General features: G+C 37.3%; 3 protein-coding genes across 6 annotated transcripts; all 3 read right to left on the reverse strand.

The window, feature by feature from the left end:
- Positions 1 to 361: 361 nt before the first annotated feature.
- On the reverse strand, positions 362 to 20,169 carry LOC113501431 (leucine-rich repeat and calponin homology domain-containing protein 1-like). The gene is made up of 9 exons (XM_026882560.1): positions 19,788 to 20,169; positions 15,969 to 16,105; positions 14,513 to 14,774; positions 13,415 to 13,556; positions 12,814 to 12,888; positions 5,695 to 6,394; positions 5,224 to 5,361; positions 4,955 to 5,032; positions 362 to 4,695 (listed from the first exon to the last, which is right to left on the reverse strand). Exons 1-9 carry the CDS (start codon positions 19,978 to 19,980, stop codon positions 3,961 to 3,963), a joined length of 2,460 nt encoding a protein of 819 aa, XP_026738361.1. The 5' UTR covers positions 19,981 to 20,169; the 3' UTR covers positions 362 to 3,960.
- LOC113501434 (piggyBac transposable element-derived protein 4-like) lies at positions 8,854 to 12,728 on the reverse strand. 4 transcript variants are annotated; one of them, XM_026882561.1, is made up of 5 exons: positions 12,401 to 12,728; positions 11,097 to 11,570; positions 10,943 to 11,008; positions 10,766 to 10,852; positions 8,854 to 10,625 (listed from the first exon to the last, which is right to left on the reverse strand). In XM_026882561.1, exons 3-5 carry the CDS (start codon positions 11,003 to 11,005, stop codon positions 8,910 to 8,912), a joined length of 1,866 nt encoding a protein of 621 aa, XP_026738362.1. In that variant the 5' UTR covers positions 11,006 to 11,008; positions 11,097 to 11,570; positions 12,401 to 12,728; the 3' UTR covers positions 8,854 to 8,909. The 4 variants fall into 4 exon arrangements, with proteins under 4 accessions (XP_026738362.1, XP_026738364.1, XP_026738363.1 ...); XM_026882563.1 differs by lacking the exon at positions 11,097 to 11,570; XM_026882562.1 differs by lacking the exon at positions 12,401 to 12,728 and having other exon boundaries at positions 11,097 to 11,605.
- A 106-nt stretch (positions 20,170 to 20,275) lies between the features above and the next one.
- LOC113501390 lies at positions 20,276 to 23,655 on the reverse strand (the record flags this gene model as incomplete). The annotated part of the gene is made up of 1 exon (XM_026882521.1): positions 20,276 to 23,655. A coding segment is annotated over one exon (2,664 nt), but the record flags the coding sequence as incomplete, so codon positions are not given.
- Between the last annotated feature and the right edge of the window lie 5 nt (positions 23,656 to 23,660).

A 23,660-nucleotide genomic window follows, 5' to 3' on the forward strand; every position in this document is an offset into this window, starting at 1 on the left:
GGGGCCCGGGGGCGCGGGGCCCGGGGGCGCGGGCGCGGGGCCCCGCAGCGCGGCGTGGCGGCGCAGCAGCTCGGTGACGGTGATGGCGACCTGCACGGTGCCCTTGCCCTCCAGCACGTCGGCCGCGCAACACATCAGCTTCTGGAATACAACACCAGTTACACTCACAAGATTCGGCTCTAAGAATTATTCTGTAACTTTATATCAGTTTTATCAGCAATCAGATGATACTAAGTCAGGTCTGTTAAGTTAACGTGAGATTGGCACATGTGTTAAACGGTCTGGAACATGATGAATAGCATTCAATGATATTTTGAAATGTATACCATTTCAGAGTATTAAAATTAAATAAAACACAAGCTTTGCCAATAAGAAATTTATTTCTTTAAGTAGTTGAAACATTGTAAGTACATACAAAAAAGGTTTTTAAACAACTCTAATACAAAACTATGACTAATAGCCAAAAAACATATCGACAAACTTATATAAGTTAGATTCCAATAATTAAATCATACCTCACAAAGTGCATTAATTGAAAATGCGTGTTAATAAATGCAAATTACAGGCTAATATAATATAATACTGAATTTTAATATAAAATATTCAAAACACTCTCATCCAATCAACTTAAGGTAAACCTAAATAACTGGAATATGATGTTAGACTGGTTTTAAGTGGGTTCTAATATGGCAAGAAATTAATTGAGCAGAAATGTGTTAGTGTAAAGAATAAGTTCGATAATCTAGGTATATAAGTAATAAGAATATTTTTAACGTTTTGCGTTGGCGTATCCACCATTGTAGTTTGGAAGAATTAACATAAAAAGACAGATCGTTCTTGAGAAAAGAACGCGCGAACGTTACTAAAGGTTGGTCAATATAGATTTTGATTTTTTTTTAAGGTTTAAAACCTACAGCAACGGATCTACCGCTGTTGAATCGTTAAGCATGTTGTATATTTTATTTGTCTTGTGCTTACTTATGTGTAAATGTCTGTTATCATATATTGGTACATATCTGTCTCGACTTATATTGGATACCAAAATCAATTTGGATATAAGATACACTCACAATACGAACGAAATAGTAAACATTATATAAAACCAGTCTCTATGGTCTATATAAATAAGTACCCAAGCACCACAAGCCAATAAATATATGTACGCTATAAGCTTTAAATTATATATTAAATATCTATATCTCTTAACAATATTAGCATTGTACTTGCAACTTTAAAGCTCAAAAATAAGATTTATATTAAGAAGCGTAGAAAGAAAACACACACATATACAAATAATTAATGACCAGAATAACCCTCGGTTTTATTTGAGTTGCTTAATATGTTAACGACAATCTTTCATACCCGCCGCGTCATATAGTAAGCTGACAACGTGACCTGTGACGTCACAATGTATTGATTTTCACATCCAGTAATCATAATAAACCGAAGGTAAGTAAAAACAATAGATATTAAGAAGCTATTTGGCATATTTAGATCTTATTCATTGGAAGACAATATTCAGTATTTTTACTAATTAAAAATATATAATTATCTTGCACGTGTATGACAGGGAACTTATTCTAAGAAATATACACGAAGTTACATTCAACGATTCAAATAAAGTAATTTTGACAAATTATATTAGCTATAGGTTAAATCTTAAATATGCCAATTAGCGAGACGGTATAAGAAAAGAATAACAGTATAATATATTTAAAATATCAGTATTAGTATAATACAAAATGTAAACAGCGAGACGTTAAAATGTAAACGAGTTACAGAAGCTACAGTCTTTATCAGCACATCTTTGGAATGGTTACAATATAATATATACTTTTTAAAATATACTTCAAACTTGTCATTCTTACTTCATAAATGCTTTAAAACATCGTTTAGGTACATTCGTGTGTAAATAACATTTATACTGATATTATTGGCATCAATTTAGTTGGTTGGTGTCGTTAAGGAATATCTTTTGTTATAAGATTTCTTTTAAAACTTGTCTGTTCAATATCTATCATAAAAACGTTACGCAAAAAGCCTCGAAATACTAAATTACTACTCGCTACCGATGTAAAAGTTGCCTACGTACGATGCCTTGTGTATTGCATATTTTCTCACTCAATCTTGTATATGAACTAAGTCTTTTCAAATACATACGTTTAATTCACTCTTACAGTAATGTCAAAAGCCTCTTTTTTAATTAAAATTTTGCCTCATAATGCTATCTCAAAAGCAATTATTTATCTTCGTTTTATCTTTACAAATACATTTTCAATTTAGTTATGGAGTTTAATTATTTGCATTGCACGCGCCTCGCCGGAATTAATTATTTTTATGCCTAATAAGTTATTTTTATGTTACAGTCATCGGAGACAAACAATTTAGTGAAAGTTAGGGAACGGGTTAGATGTATGTCGAATGTATTTACATTATACCATTCAAATGACTTTCTTTGCGTATTAGTTACTACATAATTCTTTCTACACTATAATTTGTCTTTTCAACATCCATATGCAAATACACAAGGTTCCAAAGCTCCTAAAAACCAACTTAGCTTTTGCATTATAAATACAATAACGATATGATGTTTCGATTAAGGCATATAATTCTTATTTGATAAGAAGTTTCGAGTAAACCGCTAAGCTACATAGTATCTTACCGTTTAATATATTAGTTAATACATTTCCTTTTTATTTTCATAATACTTCATGCACCAATATTTTTAGAGTTCTTTATTGTAGTTTAATTTTGAAATATTTTCTTTGTCATGTTATGTGATTCAGTTAATTATTATACATTGCGAAGATCATATTATTGGAAATAGAGAGAACAACAGAATTATTATTTTTAATATTATTTTATAAAATGACAAACACAAAACTTGTTATAAAATTTAAAAAGTAATACTTATTCTATCTGAATCACATAACAGAACATCCTATTATAAATATGAGAAATTCCATTATTAGTTTATTAACTTTTTATCTTTACTTATAAACTGTATTTTATAACTTTTCGTATCTTTATTTCTAACACGTTTATAAGTAAAGAGTGCTATCTAAATGTGTATAATTGTATTTTGGTGCAAATAGACTACTCAACCCTGCGGCTGCTACGATTTAGAATTGCATTATAATTTGCATTGCAGGTTATTTTGAATCGTAAAAAAAATGTCTTAAACTACTTAATAACAAATCACTCTTCAACACAACAAACGATGAGATCTCAGAAATTATATTGTTGCAGACTGTAAATCTTTTTAATGTGGAAAGAGGTTTTGTTAGCAGTGGAATAGTTGTAAATTTATTGGGAGTATTATGTGCTGCAGTTTGTTTTTAAATGCACAATTCACCCAGCGGTCTTATTAAAAACCTCTCAAATTTTGTGCTTATTCAGAAAAACCCAGAGATTTTTATTTATAGTTAAAATCTACTGAAAAATGCCTCGTAGATTCAATTTCCATTACCTTGGAATTTATTATATATTACAGTCTGCAAAACATAATCTAAAAATAAAATCAATCAAACACGCAAAACCGTCGACAATAGCAACCACAAAAAAACAAAACCAATTGGCAAAATGTATAAAGTATAAAAAAAAAACTAATTAAAATTTAAATGCCTCCAATGGGAATGAAATTATAACAAGTGGAATATACCAATTAATAATTACAAAACTATACGAATCAATACAAACAAACAAAATCACTGCAATCGCGATGTCTTTTAACACGTAAACATTCTTACATATTGTAAATCCGTCCAAATACCAATTCCTATAAGAATTTAAGTTTAAAGATCAATCTAAAAAACTAGCCTCAAAATTCGTTTAGACAGACACAGTTACACTGTGTTAAGGCAATGTGTTCACTTGACCGTTGTCGACAAACCTAAATGTTATAATATTGAATAAACTTACTAAGGTCAACAAAAAAGGTTTTATAAAAGGTCATTATGATTACAAAGGGTACATAATTAGCAAAATTGTAGACACGAAGAAAGTGCCAAGGCATAGGCAAGTAAAGAGAACTCTGTTCTCAACCTCCTTGGGTACATCAGTCTCAGTAGAAATCACACTGTTCAGATTATTCTGTATATCGAGATTCATTTTACCCCTGTCATATCGTTCAGGGTCCACCTCTTCTCGGCTTACTTCTATTGGAAAGTCTACTTCATCTGTGTCGTATATTTCGAAATTATCACTCTTTAAAATATGGTCTTCCTTGCAGAAGGGCATTACAAATTGCACTCTGTTCGTTTGGTAATAAGGTCCCCTGTTTCTTAGCTCATTCGTGCCATATACTGGCGAGTAATGGGCGTTGTCCGAGTCGGTGTTATTATTTTCTGTGTTTAGATACTCTTCGGATTCGTCAATGGTGTAGTGTTGATTATTGTCCGAGAAGTTAAAGTTGCTAATGAATCTTTCTTCTGAATATCTTCTTAGCTGCCTTTGGTAGTAGTTAACTTCTAGAGAAGTATCGTGGACTTCATTGGCGTAGTATTCGCCTCCGACGCAGTCATCGTGTGTTTGTTCGTAGGTGTGGTAGGGACTTGTTTGGATATCCTTAGGCGGGGCGTGCGGCGTGGCGTGTGTGAAGAGTGCGGCGACAGTGCGAGCGAGAGGCACGACACTGTGTTGTCCGCCGCTGTCGGCGAGCGGTCCCAGAATGTCTTCGGGCGAGCAGATGACCTCCTGCAACACACGCCACCCGTCTCTTAGTCTCATTTACAATTATCTGTCGCTCGCGAAAGGATATCTTACAAGACCCTGCAACACTCGAAACGGACACAGCGAGACAGGTAAAATTGGTGCCGTCTTCAAATCAACGATTAGTCACAATAAAATGAAATTTATGAAATCTGTAAAACAGACAATATTTAAATAAAACGTTCAAATACAAAACACGACGACGTACGAAATACAACACAAAACCAATAAAATATAAACTTACCTCTTCTACTCCAATTTTTCGACAGGCTTCTAAGAAGTTATCAACGTTTCTTCGACACCTTGCCATTGTCAGCTTCGGCTGAAAAAGACAAGTTTAAAATTAATACCAATATTTCAAGGCAATGAATCCGGCTCACAAGACACCTAATATGGACCCTTATTGAGAAACAATACCGAAGAAAGAAATAATGCAGCAGTTTTAGTAAAATGTTTTAAAGGGCCTGTCTGCAGTGGTTTATATGTAGGCGACTGTTGATGATGTGGGTGTACCTGCGCGGGCGAGGGCACGTGCACGGAGGCCACGGAGCGCGGCCGCACGTGGTTGGCGAGGTGACACAGCACCACGCCGTCACACAACACCGCCGCCAGCTGCTCCGGGAGGGACATCTTCAGCCGGGACTCGATTATCTGCGAGGGAACATTATAAAATCACTATTTGGTATTATACCATTAAAAATGATAAGATGATTGACTGTCAGCTGCCAGACAGCTAGAGTTAACATTTTTTAACCCTATGGTCAGTTAAACTGTAGGTATCGCAGAGTAAACACATTTGTCGGCTTGGGAATCAATGGAAATGCGACTAGCCTCAGTATTCGACTTTGACCGTGCGAAGGTCGCTCGAACAAGGCTGGTGACTTCAATCGATCATTACAGAACGTCGTAAGCAAAATAAAAATATTGCACGTGTCTAACCAATTGTTCATTCAAATTCTAAAATACCTATTAGACAAGTCTTACCGTTCTCAACTGCTGCAGTAAATCCAACTCCTCCTTCTGCTTATCGAACTCCCTCTTCATAGTGAAGCTGAGTTTGTCCGGCGGCGTGTCCTTGTTCCACGCCATCTTGCTGGGCGGCTTGGGGGCGGCACCTTTTAAATACGACACACTAGTCGTCAGCAACTTGGCGTTGTCGCCGTTCACCTGCCGCGGTATACTCGACTTGCCTATACTGTTATAGCCTAACGTGTTCGTCGGTGATTTAGAGGGAGATGTAGGCTTTATGTACGCGTCTGTCTGTCCGTTGACGCGTCCGTTGTATTCTACATTCCCATTTACATTTGTGTACATTTTGTTCACATTTCTGGATGGTACTACTTTCTGTACGGGCCTTTTGTTTTCTTCCTGTTTTTCTGGTACTCCGTTGCCGTTTTGGTTCGTTGACTGATTCTGGAATCTTCTGGGGGTGGAGTGTAGGAGGGGGGAGTTTGGCACTTGGGATAAGTTTGGTGACGAGGTATTGGTTAGGGTGCTACTATTGGAAGATGCTGTTTTGTATAGACTAGGGGATACGTTACTACTGTAGCCGTTGACTGGGGAGTGGTGAAGGGGGCTTTGGGTCTGGGAGTGCGGGGACGAGTCCAGCTCGGGCGAGGGCTGGTCCGTGCGGGGCCGGTAGATGTCTTGTTGGCGTTGTTGTCTTAAGGCTTCTTTGTATTGTCTGTAATTTTCCGAAAAGTATAATCAGTTTCATTCTTAGTGATTTGACGAAATTTAACGCAGTACACAATTGGCTTCAAAGGTAGTCAGTGTCGAATTTATATTGCTCGGCATAAGACTCAGAAATTAAATTTAAATCGGATATTTTATTCATTTAAACAGAAATATACCAATATTTTATAAAGATTTCATTACAGTTATGAAGTATATTAGAAATACGTACTTTGAGTAGAGTGTACATAGTTAATTTGTTAGTTCTGAAACCAAAGTCAAACCAAACCAAACTTCGGTCCTGGATATTAGTAAATGTTATAAGTTAAGATACAATTAATAAACTCCCAAATGACGGAATCGTGCATGTTATTAGTTTACGAGTAATTTTGATAATAATTGACATAATTAGTATAAGAAACATATATTTTTGGAAGGTTAACGCCATACCAGCGAAATTATCACAAGTAATTATTATTTATTTATTATTATTTATCAGCATTACTTTCCATTCCTATTCTATTTATTAATTTAACCTCATGATCTTATATCTTTCTTCTTCTTCGAATAAAACAAACAAACAAAAACCGTCGTTTTTAAATAGAACGATTGATTGTTCCGTAGTCTGTATAACAGATATTTTTGGAGGATATCGTCGAATGTAGGTGGGTGTTCTGTGTTCCTTCACGACGACAGCTTAATGAGCTAGCGCGGGTCAAGGCGCTTAAAACAATGCGTCTTTATATTGCAGAAAACTATATTACATGAAATTGGAGCTTGAGACAATATCGTATTCGACGTCTTATTTTAACAGTTTTACAATATTAATTTTCGAAAAGAGCAGATTTTAATTTGTTCGGTTTAATTATTTTTTTTAGTTTCGAGACTAAAATTAGTATATACTATAATTGCTAGAAGAGAAAACGGTTTAGTATAATAACATGCACGATTATCACAACTAATTGTAACTTCGCAATAAAAAGCGTCCGTAAAAGTTTAATTAACTATTTTATTTTCACTGTTGGGCACAGACAAGTGTTGCCCGACGGTGAGACATTAGTATCATTATTAAATGATGTAAACGGTTTACTCACGCGTATTTATCGAGTGCCCGTAATAGTTATTATAAAAATATTGGTATAATTATTTCTCATGAATATATTTTTATTAACCTTTCGTGTGATTGACCCACGCTCGTAATAATTACCGTCGTATGCACGGCCGAAATGAAATGGCGCGAGGAAGCGGCGAGCGTTCCTTTGTATGTGTGTGTAAGCATTTTAAATTTCGCGCCATAACATAGACCGGTGATACAGGATGTTTATTTTTGATTGTTGAAAAATCTTTAATGCTGGATTAGAAATAAAAAACGTGTACAAAATTGTATCTTTTTATTTATTAAATTATTAACAAACATTAAAAGTTGTTCCTTATAATTAGTTACAAATAAAAAAAAATTAATTGGTTTATTTTAATCTAAAAAAATTTCCTTTCTTTTTTCTTTTTATTGTCTTTTTAAATCTTTTCGTTTCCATTCCTTCTGAATTTTTCAAGATCAATTATAATTTACGTCGCCTCCTTCTATTCAAAATCTGATCTTGCAAAATTTATAATTGAAGCAATGGAAACAAAAATACTTAAAAAGACAATAAAAATAAAGGAAAAATTTCTAGGAAAAGGATAATTTTCTAAATAATGACAATAACCATAGAATAAAAATGACCACTTTACGGAAAAAGGAAGGGTAATGAGTTTGACACCCTATGTATGTATGTATGTATCTGAATCGGTTGTTAGACCGTAGCTCAAAAAGTACTCATCAGATTTTGACAAATGAGGTGTCGATTGATTCGTCTTAACACCAGGAGTGTCATAGGCTAGTTTTTTCTATAAAAAATAGGCTACTTTAAAAAAAAAGCCGATGAGACAGAAAAAGTTGCACTAAATAAATTGATTTCTTCACAAATAACGTACTTGCATTAGTTTTGATTCAATGAGTATTGAAATACCATTTGGCATTACAAATATTACTTAAAATAAATAAAAAATAAAATAGCAAAGATTGAATAATTAGAAATTGTTCGACCTGCTAGCGCCATCTCTTGTGTGTTGACCGTATTATTTGGAAATGCTCTAGACACGGTATTTGTCCTGAACGTGAAGTTTGAGTAATTGTCACAAGCCACCAAAAAGAGAAAAATAAAAATAAAAGTTATAAAAACTAAAACCCGACTACGGAAAAAAGCATCTGAAAAGTATGAAACAAGAATATATTCCAGAATCAACGAAATACGGTAGTGAGCATCTCCAGGTTATGGCCGTAGTCGCATGCCATTGTAAGCACTTAAATAAGCACGCATAAATCATAACGGCATGCGAATACGGCCATAACCTGGAGATGCTCACTATACCGTATTTCGTTGATTCTGGAATATATTCTTGTTTCATACTTTTCAGATGCTTTTTTCCGTAGTCGGGTTTTTTTGTGGCACGATGTTAGTTATACCTACATTAGCGACAAAATTTTATAAATTTTCGAGAGTGTGGTATTCAATCCAACATTGACCGAGACAAAGGAACTTCTGACACTTCTGGCAAACGGTGTTAACTTCTTTCCGTATTTTTTTTAAGGAGCAACGAACGCAGCGGTTTCTTTTAATTTTGTTTCTTTTGCTCCCCGCTCGATCTTCTAAAGAATCTGCATAGATTGGAAAGTGATTATCACCATCTAAGCGGAGAAGAGCAGGAGGATTTATTAGCCGAGATAAGGTCAAATTTGGGTATTTCTGAGCCAGTTGCTCCGCCAATTTATATCTGAATTGCCTGTGGCTGAGGGGATTTGTGCTGTTCTCGCGATGTATGATAAAAATGTTCAAAATGCTAACATTTATTAGCCGTTTGAACACTTTCAAGTACCATTTCATCCCCCTTTTGCGTTCCATTAAGTACATGGACAGCATTTGATCTTTTAAATCTACACCGCCCATGTACTTATTGTAGTCGTGCACAACCACAGGCTTCAATATTTGTTGTCCTGCTCTTCTTCCAGGCAACATGTCCGCATTGTGGTAAGTCGACACTGTGGTTACTAATTTAACGTCTTTCCAGGATAAGACAGATACGTCACCACAGTGTCTACTTACCACTGCTGCTTTTTGAAGTTTCCTTTCGTTGAGAATTTGTATGTCCCTCGGTGTCCCCATTCTTCGCCTGTTCAGAGTTCCGATGACATCGGTCTTATTCAACTTTAAAAATCGTGTCAAAGTAACTGAATTATAAAAGTTATCCATTACAAGACAGTGACCTTTGTTGAGGAATCTTTGCATGAGCCTTAGCACCACTTTCGCACTTGCGCTCGTAAAGCCATACAAGGAGTCCTCCGCAGAGTCCCCTGTCTGTGGATATTTTTTTCCCGTGTAAACCTCAAATTTGAGCAAATAGCCTGTAACCGCCTCGCAAAGTTCATAAAATTTGATACCAAACCGTGCTGCTTTTGTACGGATACACTGAATCCAACTCAAGCGTCCTTTAAAAAGCAGCAACGATTCGTCAATGCTTATTTCTCTGCGAGGCGTGTACATGCTATTAAACTTTTTATTACAATGGTCAATGATGGGTTGTATCTTAGCAACTTTACGATCGGAACCATGAACACTGATAGTATTGTTATCGACAAAGTGCAGGAAACGCATGAGTAGCCAGTACCGTTTTATACTCATAAGTTTACGAAAACCTGGCATGGCCAGGGTACCCGTGCTCCAGTATTCACTCACACGTCCTGCGACCATCAGCGACATAAAAATCATCACCGCAAAGAGCTTGTACAGCTCATCAGTAGTGGTTTCTACCCAATCATTTAATCGAGAATGCGCCGAGATACCGTCCGGTAACTCGGATGCTTGCGCTATCGTTTGCCAGGCATACTCGTTGGTCTGTGCCACAATACTGTTCATTATATCGTGATCCCAAACATGAGTGAATAGCTTCAGAGGATCTGTTTCCTTAATATTGGGACCTCGCTCGCCTGCCTGGGAATAAACTTCCGGTTGACCTCTAAATGTACTATAATCGCTTGACCAATTGAAAGATTCAGACAGCCTCTCGTGTTCTTCGGGATCTTCCTCAACATCTTCGGCTGTCTCTTCCAGGATAGCTCGAAGCTCCTCCAGCGACATAGGTTCCTCCTCTTCCTCACTGCCCGAATCCACTCTTAGCTCCTCGCCTAATGGCCCACTGAGTATCTACAAGAGTAAATTGCCATTTATGATAATTCTTTTTGATAATGTGACAAATATAATCATATTCATTTATAATTAATCAGAGGGAGAATGCGTGCAAAACTCTAAAAATAAAAAGTAAAAAAAAATTGTTAAATATCTACCTCGGAATAAGACATATCAAGGTCATGAGGCCTTTGATTAGGCTGCCAATCATAATCGTCGTCATCGGGAAAATGTCTTCCGGTACCCTACAAAGATGAAAATTGAAAAAAATATTTACTTGTTAGAATTCCCTGATTAACAAAAATATTTGATACAAATATTTATTAGCAGCATACCACACTTTTTGAAGTGCTGGCTTCGGGAAGCCCGACGTCGTCAATAATTCGGTCTGGCTCCATTACCTACGGTTATTTAGGATAGATTAGTTTTTTATTTATTTATTTATTTCAATGATGACAGAATGAAAGAAATAAAAAAAAAAATCTGTACCAGTTAGTCAATTATGCCATTTAATAGTTTATTGGACGACGTAGATCTTGCCTAGTACCTTCTTGTGTCCACGTAGAGAAAATGAGTTAATTTGATTAAGAAATCAATTTTATTTTTGAAAATAAAAACATATTCTTCTTGGAATGATCTGATCAATGAATTTAAAAAAAGAATCAAATTAAAATTAAGAATTTATGAGCAACATTCGTCTGGGGGATAGTGATCATATACACTATAACCACATTTGCACCAGAAAAAATTTGATAGTAGAAGCCGACGAATTGTATTTCTACTCATGATGACACGGAAGTGCCTTATGGAGTTATTAACTTCCGTGTGGCAAATATGACAAATATTTTCCCGCAAGAAATGGGTTTCCTCCCATGGCCACATACACTCTCCTTTATAGCAAGAAATATAGTCGCGTTTATGCAAAAACCGGTCAAGATCCAGGACCACAACCATGATGAATTCCTAAAAAGAAGAGAAAACCACTAATGACTTATTGATACTTTCTGATATTTATTGCTTTCGCTTTTATAATATTATAAAGTTAAGATAGATACGCGAGAAAAACCGTGTGCAGAAAAATAGTTACGAAAACTTGGACGAAACCATATGAAACGCTAGTAGTTTTACGTGAGCGAAATCGATTAACAACACCAGTTATTTTTTTTTTTTATATCATGAGCATGTATAGTATCGTTTATTAGTAAAAAATATTGAAATAGTAAAATAATATTGTTTTTTTTCATCTCGTTTCATTCCATTCCATCTCATTCCATTTATTTAATAACAAGTGTCAATAACGCCATAAAATGCGCAATTTATTTCATTGTCGCTATATACAGTTTACACTGCAATTATAATATATAGTTCAATATATCAATGGATTCAAACAAAACAACATACTGTACAAAAACATCAAGACTGACGTAACATGACGCCATTCGATTGCGTCATCTGCGTCACGTAAATGCAAGCCCTATTATGAGAATGTGTGCGTGCATTTTGCATGACCTTAGAAAATGTCAATTATTTTTCATATTCTGATAAAAAATGTACTAAAACCTTTATGCAATTCGAAAGTTAATGAAATTTCCTTTATAATGATATATAATAACGACATTTTTTTAAGATAGATGCAAATATAAATCGATAAGAAAATCAAAACATTGACAGAAAAAACATCGCGAGAGATTTGATCGTAGAAATATCACAAATCAAGTTAATAATACATTTATTTTCAATTGTTTTATGTTCTACATAATATAAACAAAAGCAAAATAGACAAGAATACTTACAGTTGTTTATTTTCGTGAGAATCACACAAAAGGAATTTCACCGGTCGCACGTGTCACCAGAATGCACTTGTTTTTACTTGTCGATCCCATTCCCATGACGAAATCCATTCAGTCTAATGGCCGCCCGTGACAGATTCATTCAGTACGTTTTCGTTGCAAAAAAAAATTTACCCAAAAGTCCAAAGAATAGAGAACAAAATCGCATTTAAAAAGTTTGTTAGTTTTGGACGTGGATCCACGCTTAGGCACACGAGGGTAAAGATTTTTCGAACGTGGATCCACGTCTAAAACACACGAAAGGTTAAAATTCTTTTTATTGCGCCGTTAACTACAGAAATCTATGTAACATAAAACCTCATATAATAAACATTAGTGCGTATGTTAGTGAATGTCGTGCATATATGACAATGTACCTGTAGGTTTGTTGATGGGCTAATTTACTCTTATCGTCTCCATTCGAAATGTTCCCATCGGGTGATATACGGACGCTGAAAGGGACAACACCGGGGTTAATATAAGGAGAAACATGAGACAGAGGATAGGGTGATAATGGCTGTGAAATACAAGATATAATTAAGTTTACCTCTGTATCGGCGAATGCAAAAAGAAAATATAAGCGGCTATAGCTACACAGTAATAATATAGTATAGAATATAAAATAGTTATAGTTAGATAATTCAGTTTAGAAATAACAGAGATTCAGAAATGTCTGGGTTTTTTGTCAGATTTACTTTTTGATATTACACTCAAAATCTATTCAAATGTCCAATGGAGCTAAAACTTGCTAAAATAAATCTAAATCACAAGTTCTAAATTTCTATTAATTTGGCAAGTCTTAGCCCCAAAATGGTTCACTCCAAAATTAATACTACAAAACACCTCAAAACTACCAAAACAAAATCAAAATTGTGTTACTGGCATCTAATAAATGCCTACAAAACCCATTAAGTCCTTAGAAAAAAAAACAGCTACGGTTTATGTGACTTCTAAAAAGGTTTTATTTAGAAGACTTACCCTGTGAGGAGGGGTGTGAGCGGTGGCGCCAGGGGGGTCTCACTGGATAGCGATTGTGCCCTGGATAGAGCCGCTCCAGGAGACAGGGTGGATGGTGTGCTAGGGGTGGAACGACCGCTGCCCCCTCCCATATCGCCACTGCCTGTAAGTGAATAATAGTATTTAAGATGTGATACATAAATATCGTTTGGTGTGCCTCAGAAATAGTGTGTCCATAAAATTTGATTTTTATTTATTGCCGTAGAATATAATCTAAGAATAGCTAGTATTAGCTGACATCAATGTTTTTCCGCCGATCATGCCAGGAAAGACTTGCAAATCCAAATTTCTTTAAAATAGTTTGAACTCTTTTTTTTTCGAGTGCAGTTATGTTAAGTATGTTGTATTTTCTTAAGACCAAACAATTATCTTAATATACAATCATTAATAAACCGTAAACTAGTTTCAATGTGCTTCCGAATAGGGATTGAAGCAAGTTAATTTAGCCAGCTCGTATTTCCGGGTATAAAAGTGTTTTATATGCACGTCATCCATATTATATGGACGCCCCGTATGAATGGTAGCAGTCATTAAGAACGCTTGACACTGTGAATGGCTCGCTAACGGTGTGTATGCCAAACGAAAATGAAAATATATTACGTAAAGAAATGAAGGAGGCCTATTACTGAAAACATTCATTTTGTATCTTTTCAGTCAATTCCAGAATGAAGAATAAATAACTATGACATCTTTACTTAGGTTCCTTGTTTTTTTTATCTAGCCTACTGTGTCCAACAGCTGGGCAAAGGCCTCCCCCAAATCCTTCCAAGATTCTCTATTCTGGGCATCATGTATTAGTAATGTTTTTTTTTCGATAGAAAGCAACCCTTACGAACCGAGACGAGGTGATCACATAAATCAAAATAATAAACCTTCGCAAAATAACTCCCCATTAGGTCAAGTTTGAAGAAATTGAAGAGAGTGCCAAACTAACGTATATATATATAAATAAATAAATAAATGTTTCAGGTATGTACATAAGTACATTACTTAAAATGAATCCATCATCCATCTCTATGGTATGGTAAATTACATAGGAATTAATTGCTAAGAACTTACCATCATTCGACCACCTCTTATCGACACCGTCAGTGCTGTAGCCACTGTCGACAACATGCCGTGGTTTATGCCTTAAGCAATCGATAGTGGCATTACCCGATGTGATCTGATGAGTGGTACTCTGTGTCGGGGAGTTGTTGATGTAGGAGCTGTGCTTAGCAGAACGTCGGGTGTCGTCAACCCGCCGGTGGGCAGGCAAGGAGTCTTTATTCGCCATGTTCTCGAGGTACTTGAATATATGCACGCGCCCGCGCATGCATATCTAAAATGATAATTAGTATTTTGATTAACTGTCACTGGTTTTAAGGATTGAATTGTTTAGTTTCTTTTTTATTTGTCGTTTTATTCTCTCTAGTAACTTTAAATAACTATTATGGTGATATATTTTTGAGAAATGCAAGGCTCGAAATATCTTTATAAAAATTACGCTGCAGCAGGACGCTTACGTTTAACAAAATTCGTAACTGCTACTTAATAAATCGTCGTAAATATTCTGGTATGTTGGATTGACTGGATGGTAAGTTGAATAAACAGAAAATAAGGAAAAGAGAAGCCATATGTAATAATTAATTGAAACACAGTTATTTTTAACATCATAAACGATGATAAATAACTCATATTTGTTTGAATCGCACATCCTTTTTCAGTAGAATGGTAACAATGAGCATCCAAATAACCAAATGTTTGGTATGCACGGTTATAAAGGCCCGCGAAAGGCTTTGTTTGCGGAGATTAAGCGATATTTGTTTAATTTTAAAAATATTTAACGCTTGATTTTGCTTTTTCCAAAGACAAAAAAGAAGCATACTAATTCTAATTAACCTTAAATTTGCATCGCCTTAAATAACCTAACATTGATTGCTTCCTAAGAGCACACATTATTACATTCTAATGTCATCCTTAACTTGTAAATAGAACTCTTACAGAATTCGCAATCTCCAGATTGGAGTAATAACATATAAAATATGTACGTAATAAAGGAATGCGTCGTATACTTGCGGATTCTTCCTGATAAAATTATAATAATCTACCCTTGCCCGACCGGTAGGGCTGGCAAAACCACATTATTACATTAGCATTTTATTGAGTAGATGCTTTTATGTGTTCAGTGCTAAAAATAAAATGTTACTACTGATGCGAAACGTTCTAAGCCGCAATTATGTTGAAGTAAATAATAAAATATTGCAGATTAGAAGAAAAGTAAAATATTGATGTGCTAAAAGTTTCTTGGATACATAATAAAAGGTTTCAAAAATTATATATTGTGTAAACAATATAAATACTTGAGTCGTTTAATTTTTTGACCGTCATCTTTTGATACAATTTGCTACATAATGTTAACAACCATCAGTTAAAGCCTTAGAAATATATAAGAAGATAAGCTATTTCCTGTAGAAATGTTACTGTGTTTCCAAAATGGGTTAAATGATATTAATATGTGTTATTCAGTACTTACTGTGGTGGGAGGTGAAACGAGGGGATTGTTGTCTAAATTAAGCGTAACTAGTGTGTTCATGTTGCGAAGTTCCAGCGGTAGTGACGAGATGCAGTTACAGCTCACGTCCAAGTGTTCCAGCCTCAGGTATGTGATCTCTGGAATGTCGAAAAATAGCTTAGAACAAAAACTACTACTAAATACGTGTAACCGTTTACCAGGTATTCAAGGAAAATAGGGAGAAAATCCTTGTAAAATACTGTACTATGGAGCTGAATACTTTGAGACTGCAATCTATGTGGAAACACGGTTTGCGATTAGTCTAGGCGGAAGAAGCCGACTATTTCAGCGATATACGTTTTCATAATGTATTCCTTGATGGTAGAGCGTCAATATCAAAACTCTTTACAGAAAGATGTTTAACTAAAAAGAAATATACAACCTCCTTATAGATGATGTAGGCACAAATACTATAGAGCAAGAGCCCGTGAACCCCAGACCTTCGTTATTTTATAAAAGCTGATAGTTTGTCAGCGCATACTCCCAACCCAGGTAAGAACGATGGACCATTATGAAGTTTGGGTTATAGTGGCTTAGGCAGGTAAACGGTACTAAAGGTCTGAAAATACCGATCTAAATTCGTCAAATAATAAAGTGCGATTTTTTGATATTATCTTCAGAATATTATAAAAAAACCCCCTTTTTCATTGCCAGACACTTCACATCGTGGCAACCCCTTGCCAGACACCCTTAATGTTCATGAAATTATAGTTTAACTTACGTTATAGTATAAAAGCTGATTTTTATATATAATACTTGGGTAATAAGTAGATGATGTTTCGTCATTAGCCAGACATTTTTTATAGTTCCAACCCCTTGCCAGACAAGCATGTAGGGTAGCTGTAGGAGCGAGCGCGAGGCAGTATGTATATGAGTGAGTGCGAGTGAGATGGCGAGTTAAGTCTACCGCGATACCTCACTGCGCAGTTGTTATTTCTACTTTTTTTTTATTTATTTATTCAGTTAACACAGGTACACGTTATACTTATGACATAGTACAGTGTCTCACAAAACAGTACACACTGTTTGTCTGCGAGATCAAAAGTATATAAACTTATAAAAAAAACTTAAATTATACGTATTATTATATAAACTTATAAAAAAACTTAAATTATACATATTATTATATAAACTTATACTGCGCATGTATTGTTTAGTACTCAGTACATGTTTACATCAGCTAAAATAATATAATATAGTATGATACGTAGATTATATGTTTACAATTTGTTTATGTGACTTTTTAAATAAAAGTGATTTTGTATTAAAAATAAGTCATGGGTGATACATTAATTTGTGTTATTGCAACAAAAGTAGTGGCAAAATAACATTATTTTCTGACGAGACATTGAAAAAATGTGAATTAATTTTAAAATTGCGAAAAAAACATAACCTTAAGTACAATGACATCATTTTTCCACGTGAATACACAGAGGGTGGCTATCACAGGGAATGTTACAAATCATTCACAGGGCTAATGAAAAAATATTTTACCTCAGAACCAAAAAATTCTCAAATTTTTAACAATTTAAGGTAATTGTAGCATCGAATGTCTTTCCTTAAGATGTTTTTAAAATTTACATAGATTATTAGTTAAATAAATCTGCGCCAAAAAGTTTATTTGCATGAGTCATTCTAATCACAAATCTCTTCTTAAGACATACAATGTTTGTCTGGCAAGGGGTTAGAACTATAAAAAATGTCTGGCTAATAAGGAAACATCATCTAATTATTACCCAAATATTATATATAGAAATCAGCTATTACACTTTAACGTAAGTAATGATATAATTAATATCATTCTTATCATTTATAACGAATATTTAATTAATAATAATTGAAGATAGCACATATTATTGTTTTAGTTGATGTAAGCATGTATTAAATACTAAACAATACAAACGCATCTCACTCGCACCCACTTATATACATACTGCCTCGCGCTCGCTCCTACAGCTACCCTACATGCTTGTCTGGCAAGGGGTTGGAACTATAAAAAATGTCTGGCTAATGACGAAACATCATCTACTTATTACCCAAGTATTATATATAAAAATCAGCTTTTATACTATAACGTAAGTTAAACTATAATTTCATGAACATTAAGGGTGTCTGGCAAGGGGTTGCCACGATGTGAAGTGTCTGGCAATGAAAAAGGGGGTTTTTTTATAATATTCTGAAGATAATATCAAAAAATCGCACTTTATTATTTGACGAATTTAGATCGGTATTTTACACACCTTTAGTACCGTTTACCTGCCTAAGCCACTATAACCCAAACTTCATAATGGTCCATCGTTCTTACCTGGGTTGGGAGTATGCGCTGACAAACTTTCAGCTTTTATAAAATAACGAAGGTCTGGGGTTCACGGGCTCTTAGACCACTAGTAAGATAGCTTGTTATAATTTCTAGTAAAATATGACAGGAACGTCTAACAATTTACATATAACATTCACTCATAATAGAAGAAAGTCCCATAACATATTAAGAATTTGAAAACTATATACGTCTAGTACCATGTTATTCTATCCTTTGATCGTACTAAAATATTACCTAACATAATGTTATTCTGAAATAGCTCCTTTACGTACCTACATCAAAGCTAAACCGAGAGCTAAAGGAGAGGCGCCAGAACCACAAACATATCAGATATTACTTTGACCACTTAGTATTGGCTACTTGCTGCCGGTCTGGCTTCCGCAGATAAATAAACTCACATTAGTAAGCTGTGTATACTAACAACCATTTTTCACGTACGTCTTCGATCACGATATTTGTTTTAAACCTAGCATATTTAATACTAGTTGTTTATCCTTTTTTAGTAAACTTGCTCTATCAAATACAAATCAAATCTATACTAATATATAAAGCTGAAGAGTTTGTTTGAACGCGCTAATCTCGGGAACTATCTGTTCAAATTGAAAAAATCTTCGAATTAAACAGAAATTATTGTAGAATAGACCATTCATCAAGGAAGGTTTTAGGCTATATATCATCACGCTGCGAATGATAGGAGCGAAGATACAATGTAAGATGTGGAAAAAAAACGGGAAAAATTAGTCATCTTCGAGGGCATCCGTTCTAAAATTTCTAACTTATATCTTCTAACCAAGCGGACGAGGTCGCGGGCAACAGCTAGTTACTTTTAAAACCAGTATCGTTTTCATTTTTAGTTTAGCAAGCATCTTAAGCAATAATAATCTTAATCCTTCCGTAATCATAATCCTAATATGGGTTAACCTCACCCTTACATAAACTTTGGACGTTTAACTAATTATAATCAGTCTTTAAAACGAATATTGTTTTTTCAAGCGGTATATAGTCTTACGAAGTTTACGGTAATGAATAAAACAACTACAAGTAAGCAGCTTTAAGTTGCACTATAGTGTAACAAGTGCGCCTATTTTAATGCGACTTGCCCAAGTTTAGCATGCAACACACGGACAATTTAACGCAATGGTTTATAATCGTTGTTTAGCTACCTTCACACGCGCGGTGCAACGACGGCACTTGTTGCGCATCCTTATTACTTTCTAGATTTATAGTGACATTGTAGAATAGCGACTGTAAAACTTTATAAAGTAAGTCTTAATTATTGTCATTCTGCTCTATAAACCAGTGGTGTCCATTGTCATCCATTGACAAGACAAAATACCGCTTATTATAGGCATTAAAAAACCAATTACAGTTTTGCTTAATTTCAACACTTGGGTGATTTTATATGTGACCAAAAACTATTTCTCTGACTTAAATTACATAACCATTAATTCAGTACTCACGTAACGGCAGTAGTCCCAACTGATTATTGCTAAGGTCGAGCGCCCTCAGGCCGGCGCAATCCCCAAGGGTCATGGGCACCTGTGTCAGCCTGTTGTTCGACGCGTCCAGCTCAGCCAGGGACGACATCTTGCCGATCTCCTTCGGCAACGTCGACAGCATATTGTCGGGTAGTAACAACACCTGCAGCGGCATCTGACATACTTCCCGCGGTAATTCGGTGAGCTGGTTCGAACTGTTGACAGGGAAAAAATATATAAATTAAATGTTTATTGAGAATTACGAATTAATTTGGAATACTTAATTGGATTCACGAATTATTGAGACCGTGAGAACACTAATTAATATACAAAAAGTATAGTTTCAGGGGCATTGATTGAAAATTTAACTGATCACTTTTGTGTCGCACGGGCTCCAACTTTACAGCAAGAGACACCGCGCGAGCACAACTATTGGGGTGCCGGATTGGTGAAAAATGAGAAGGCCCTTGTATAAACACCAAACTCAATTTATTGACGCTCAAACAGAGGATACAAAACGTAAACAAACGCAGTTTGTTTACGTCGACTATTTCGTAGGGCTCCGTTGATGTCCTTTAGGGCTTCACTGATGTCCCGGGGCTCCTTCGTTGTATCCGAGGCGTCGCTGTTGCTGAAGTCTTCGAGGGCTTCCTATTTCTTCCTGTTGGTCCGCTCTTCTTGCTGTGTTGCCGCCGAATGTGTCGACTCTCGGTGTGGGCCGCATTTTATACAAATTCGGGCCCCGAAATTCCCCCGCTCCCATTGGCCGACCAATAAGATCGCTCGCTTTTCGACCAATAAGAGCGGGGGCGGGGCCCGCGCGCGGTTTTTTCCTTAAGGTTAAGTACGACGATACTTTACCACACCGAGAGCCGTTTACTTAAAATGCTATTTTCTATTTAAAAATGAATTACAATAGTATGTTAACTATACATTTTCTGAATCCTTACTTAGCCTATAATATGAGAAAAATATTATTTTTACAATATTCCTATCTTACAAATATTCACAATTTTCATATAAACTTTAATTAATTCCGGCTCTCCTATTGGTCGCTGTTACTGGAATGTTTTCCAATAGGAGGCCGGAGTATACTAAACAAACAATAATCTAATCAGACTCTAATTTGACTTAAACTATACTTAAACCTAATCATATAACACTAATCACAAATACTGTTCATTGTTTACACTTTTTCTCTTAAACTGTTCACGCTGTCCCGCACATCTCTCCCGCCGTGCGACGATGTTGCATCTCCTCCGTGTGCGGGTCCGTCGTCGTGCAGGGGCAGGATCACCAGCTTCCTCACTGGTCGACGTAGAACTCCTCCTTTTGTCCGGATGTCCACTGCTCTGACGACTCCATCTGGGCCGGGGTACGTGTCGATGACCCTTCCTCTGACCCACACGTTACGGGGCAGGTTGGCGTCGACTATTTGTACGAGGTCGTTGACCTGCACAGCTGGGCCCCGTCCGTGCGGCTCCCGCCGGTGTTGAAGCTCGGGTAAGTACTCTCTCACCCAGCGCGTCCAGAATAAGTCAGCGAGCCTTTGGGCTGCTCGCCAGCTGGATCTCGAAGCTACGTCCTTGTCGGTGAAACTTCCAGGCAGCGGTACTCGACCCTGTCCTCCTAGGAGGAAGTGATTCGGCGTCAGGGCTTCTGGATCTTCGGGGCTCACTGAAACGTGGGTCAGTGGCCTGCTGTTCACGGTGTACTCCACCTCGGCTAGTAGTGTGGATAACACCTCTTCTGTAGGGTGTCGCTCGTGCAGAGTGGCGGCGAGCGCCGTCTTGACTGACCGGACCATTCGTTCCCATGCTCCTCCCATGAACGGTGCGCCAGGAGGTATGAAACGCCAAGCGATGGTTCTCTTTGCAGCTTCTTCCGCCGTCGCTTCATCTATTTGTTGTCGAAGTTCCTTTTCAGCTCCCTTTAGGTTGGTGCCGTTGTCCGACCATATTTCTGTAGGGCAGCCGCGTCGAGAGATCATTCTTCGGACTGCCATCACTGCTGAGTCGGTGCTGAGTGAGCCTGCAATTTCGAGATGAATGGCTCGCGTAGTGAGGCAGGTAAATATCGCGACGTAGCGTTTCTGTCGCGTTCTTCCAACTGTTACAGATAGCGGGCCGAAGTAGTCCACCCCAGTGTAGGTGAATGGCCTTTTGTGATGAGCCAAACGACACTGTGGTAGATCACCTGTTCGTGGATGTGGCGGAGTCCCTGTCTTCATTCTGCAGAACAAACACTGTCGCAGTACTGAGCGCGTTGTAGGGCGCAGGCGTAACACCCAGTACTGTTGTCTACACTCGTTCACCGTCGCTTCCACTCCTGCGTGATGTAGCTGTTGGTGTATCGCTCGTATCCATGTCTTAACTATAGGATGGTCTCCGTCTATTATCATGGGGCTCTTGAAGTCTTCTGGCATGTATTTGACGGCTTTTATGCGACTTCTAAGCCGGAGGGCACCATCCACACACGTGACGCTGAGTTGATGTAGTCTGCTTTCCTTGTTGACCGGTTTCCCATTCCTTAGGTTGGCTATTTCTTCTGCGAACGACTCTTCTTGAGAAGCACGCATCAGCAACTCCTCCGCCTGCTTGAGGTTCTCGGCAGAGACTGGAAGGAATTTTCTATTTATCTTTGTTGTTGTTTTCTTCTGTGTTTCATTAGTGCTTGACGTTTTTCTTGCTATCTTATTCCAGCCTGGATCCTGTTCTTTGTTTTTCTTAGTCCTTCTGTAATTTACGCTTTCTTTATTTCTTCTGCAGAGTTCAATGAATAGAAGAACTCGCGCTGTAGTATATCGAAGCCGGTGCCAGTTAGAGAAGCGTGAGGCTTCGGGTAGCCCTTCTGTTAATCTAAGTTCTCTTTTATTCGCTACGTGGTTCACCTTCTCTTCCCCAGAAGTGTCTTCGATCTTCTTAGTATCTGTCTCGACTGGCCACTGGTCCTCTTCTTCGTACAAGAAGTCGGGTCCCTTGTACCATCTGTGATCCTTGTCGAAGGTGAGCGGGACGTCTCGTGTCGCGTCGTCCGCTACGTTCAGCTTCGTCGGAACCCAGCGCCACTCGTTAACTTTGGTACTTTCTTCTATAGCAGCAAGCCGATGAGCCACGTATGGTTTGTAGGTGCGTGACCCTGTCCTGATCCAGGTGAGTACTGTCTTACTGTCGGTCCAGAACACCTTGCAGTCAGGTTTCCTCTCGTGCTCTTCTATGACTGAGTCTGCCAGTCTGGTGCCCATAACTGCAGCTTGAAGCTCCAACCTCGGGATCGACGTTAGCTTCAACGGTGCCACCTTCGCCTTGGCGACGATGAGAGAGAGCTTGACCTCGCCGTCAGGAGTTTTCGTTCTCCAATACAGGACCGCAGAATATGCTGACTCGCTGGCGTCGGTGAAGATGTGAAGCTGTATCGAGGCAGCGTCGCTGTAGTTCAGGTATCGCCTCGGTATCTTCACGTCTCGTAGCTTCTGTAGGTGAGTCAGCCAGGTCGTCCATTGCTCCGCGAGATCTTCGTCTATAGGGTCGTCCCACGCCGTCCCTCTGCGCCACACTTCCTGTAGGAGCTGCTTCGCCCGTATGGTGACAGGAGACGCGAAGCCGAGTGGGTCGAACAGTGACATTACTATCCGCAAGGCTTCTCTCTTCGTAGGTGTTTCTCCCTCCAGTAGCGTTGTCGGAACGCGAGCTAAGTTGAGGTTGAAGGTCAGCTCGTCAGTGTTCAACTTCCAGATGACTCCTAGCACTCGTTCTGTTTTCTCTTCTGTCTTGTAGAGTTCCATATCTTCTATGAGCTCCTCCTCTCCCAGCTCTTGGAGTAGCAGGGTTGAGTTGGACTTCCACTGTTTGAGTT

The sequence above is a fragment of the Trichoplusia ni genome, chromosome 15 (assembly GCF_003590095.1).
Source record: "Trichoplusia ni isolate ovarian cell line Hi5 chromosome 15, tn1, whole genome shotgun sequence".
NCBI classification, from domain to species: domain Eukaryota; kingdom Metazoa; phylum Arthropoda; class Insecta; order Lepidoptera; family Noctuidae; genus Trichoplusia; species Trichoplusia ni.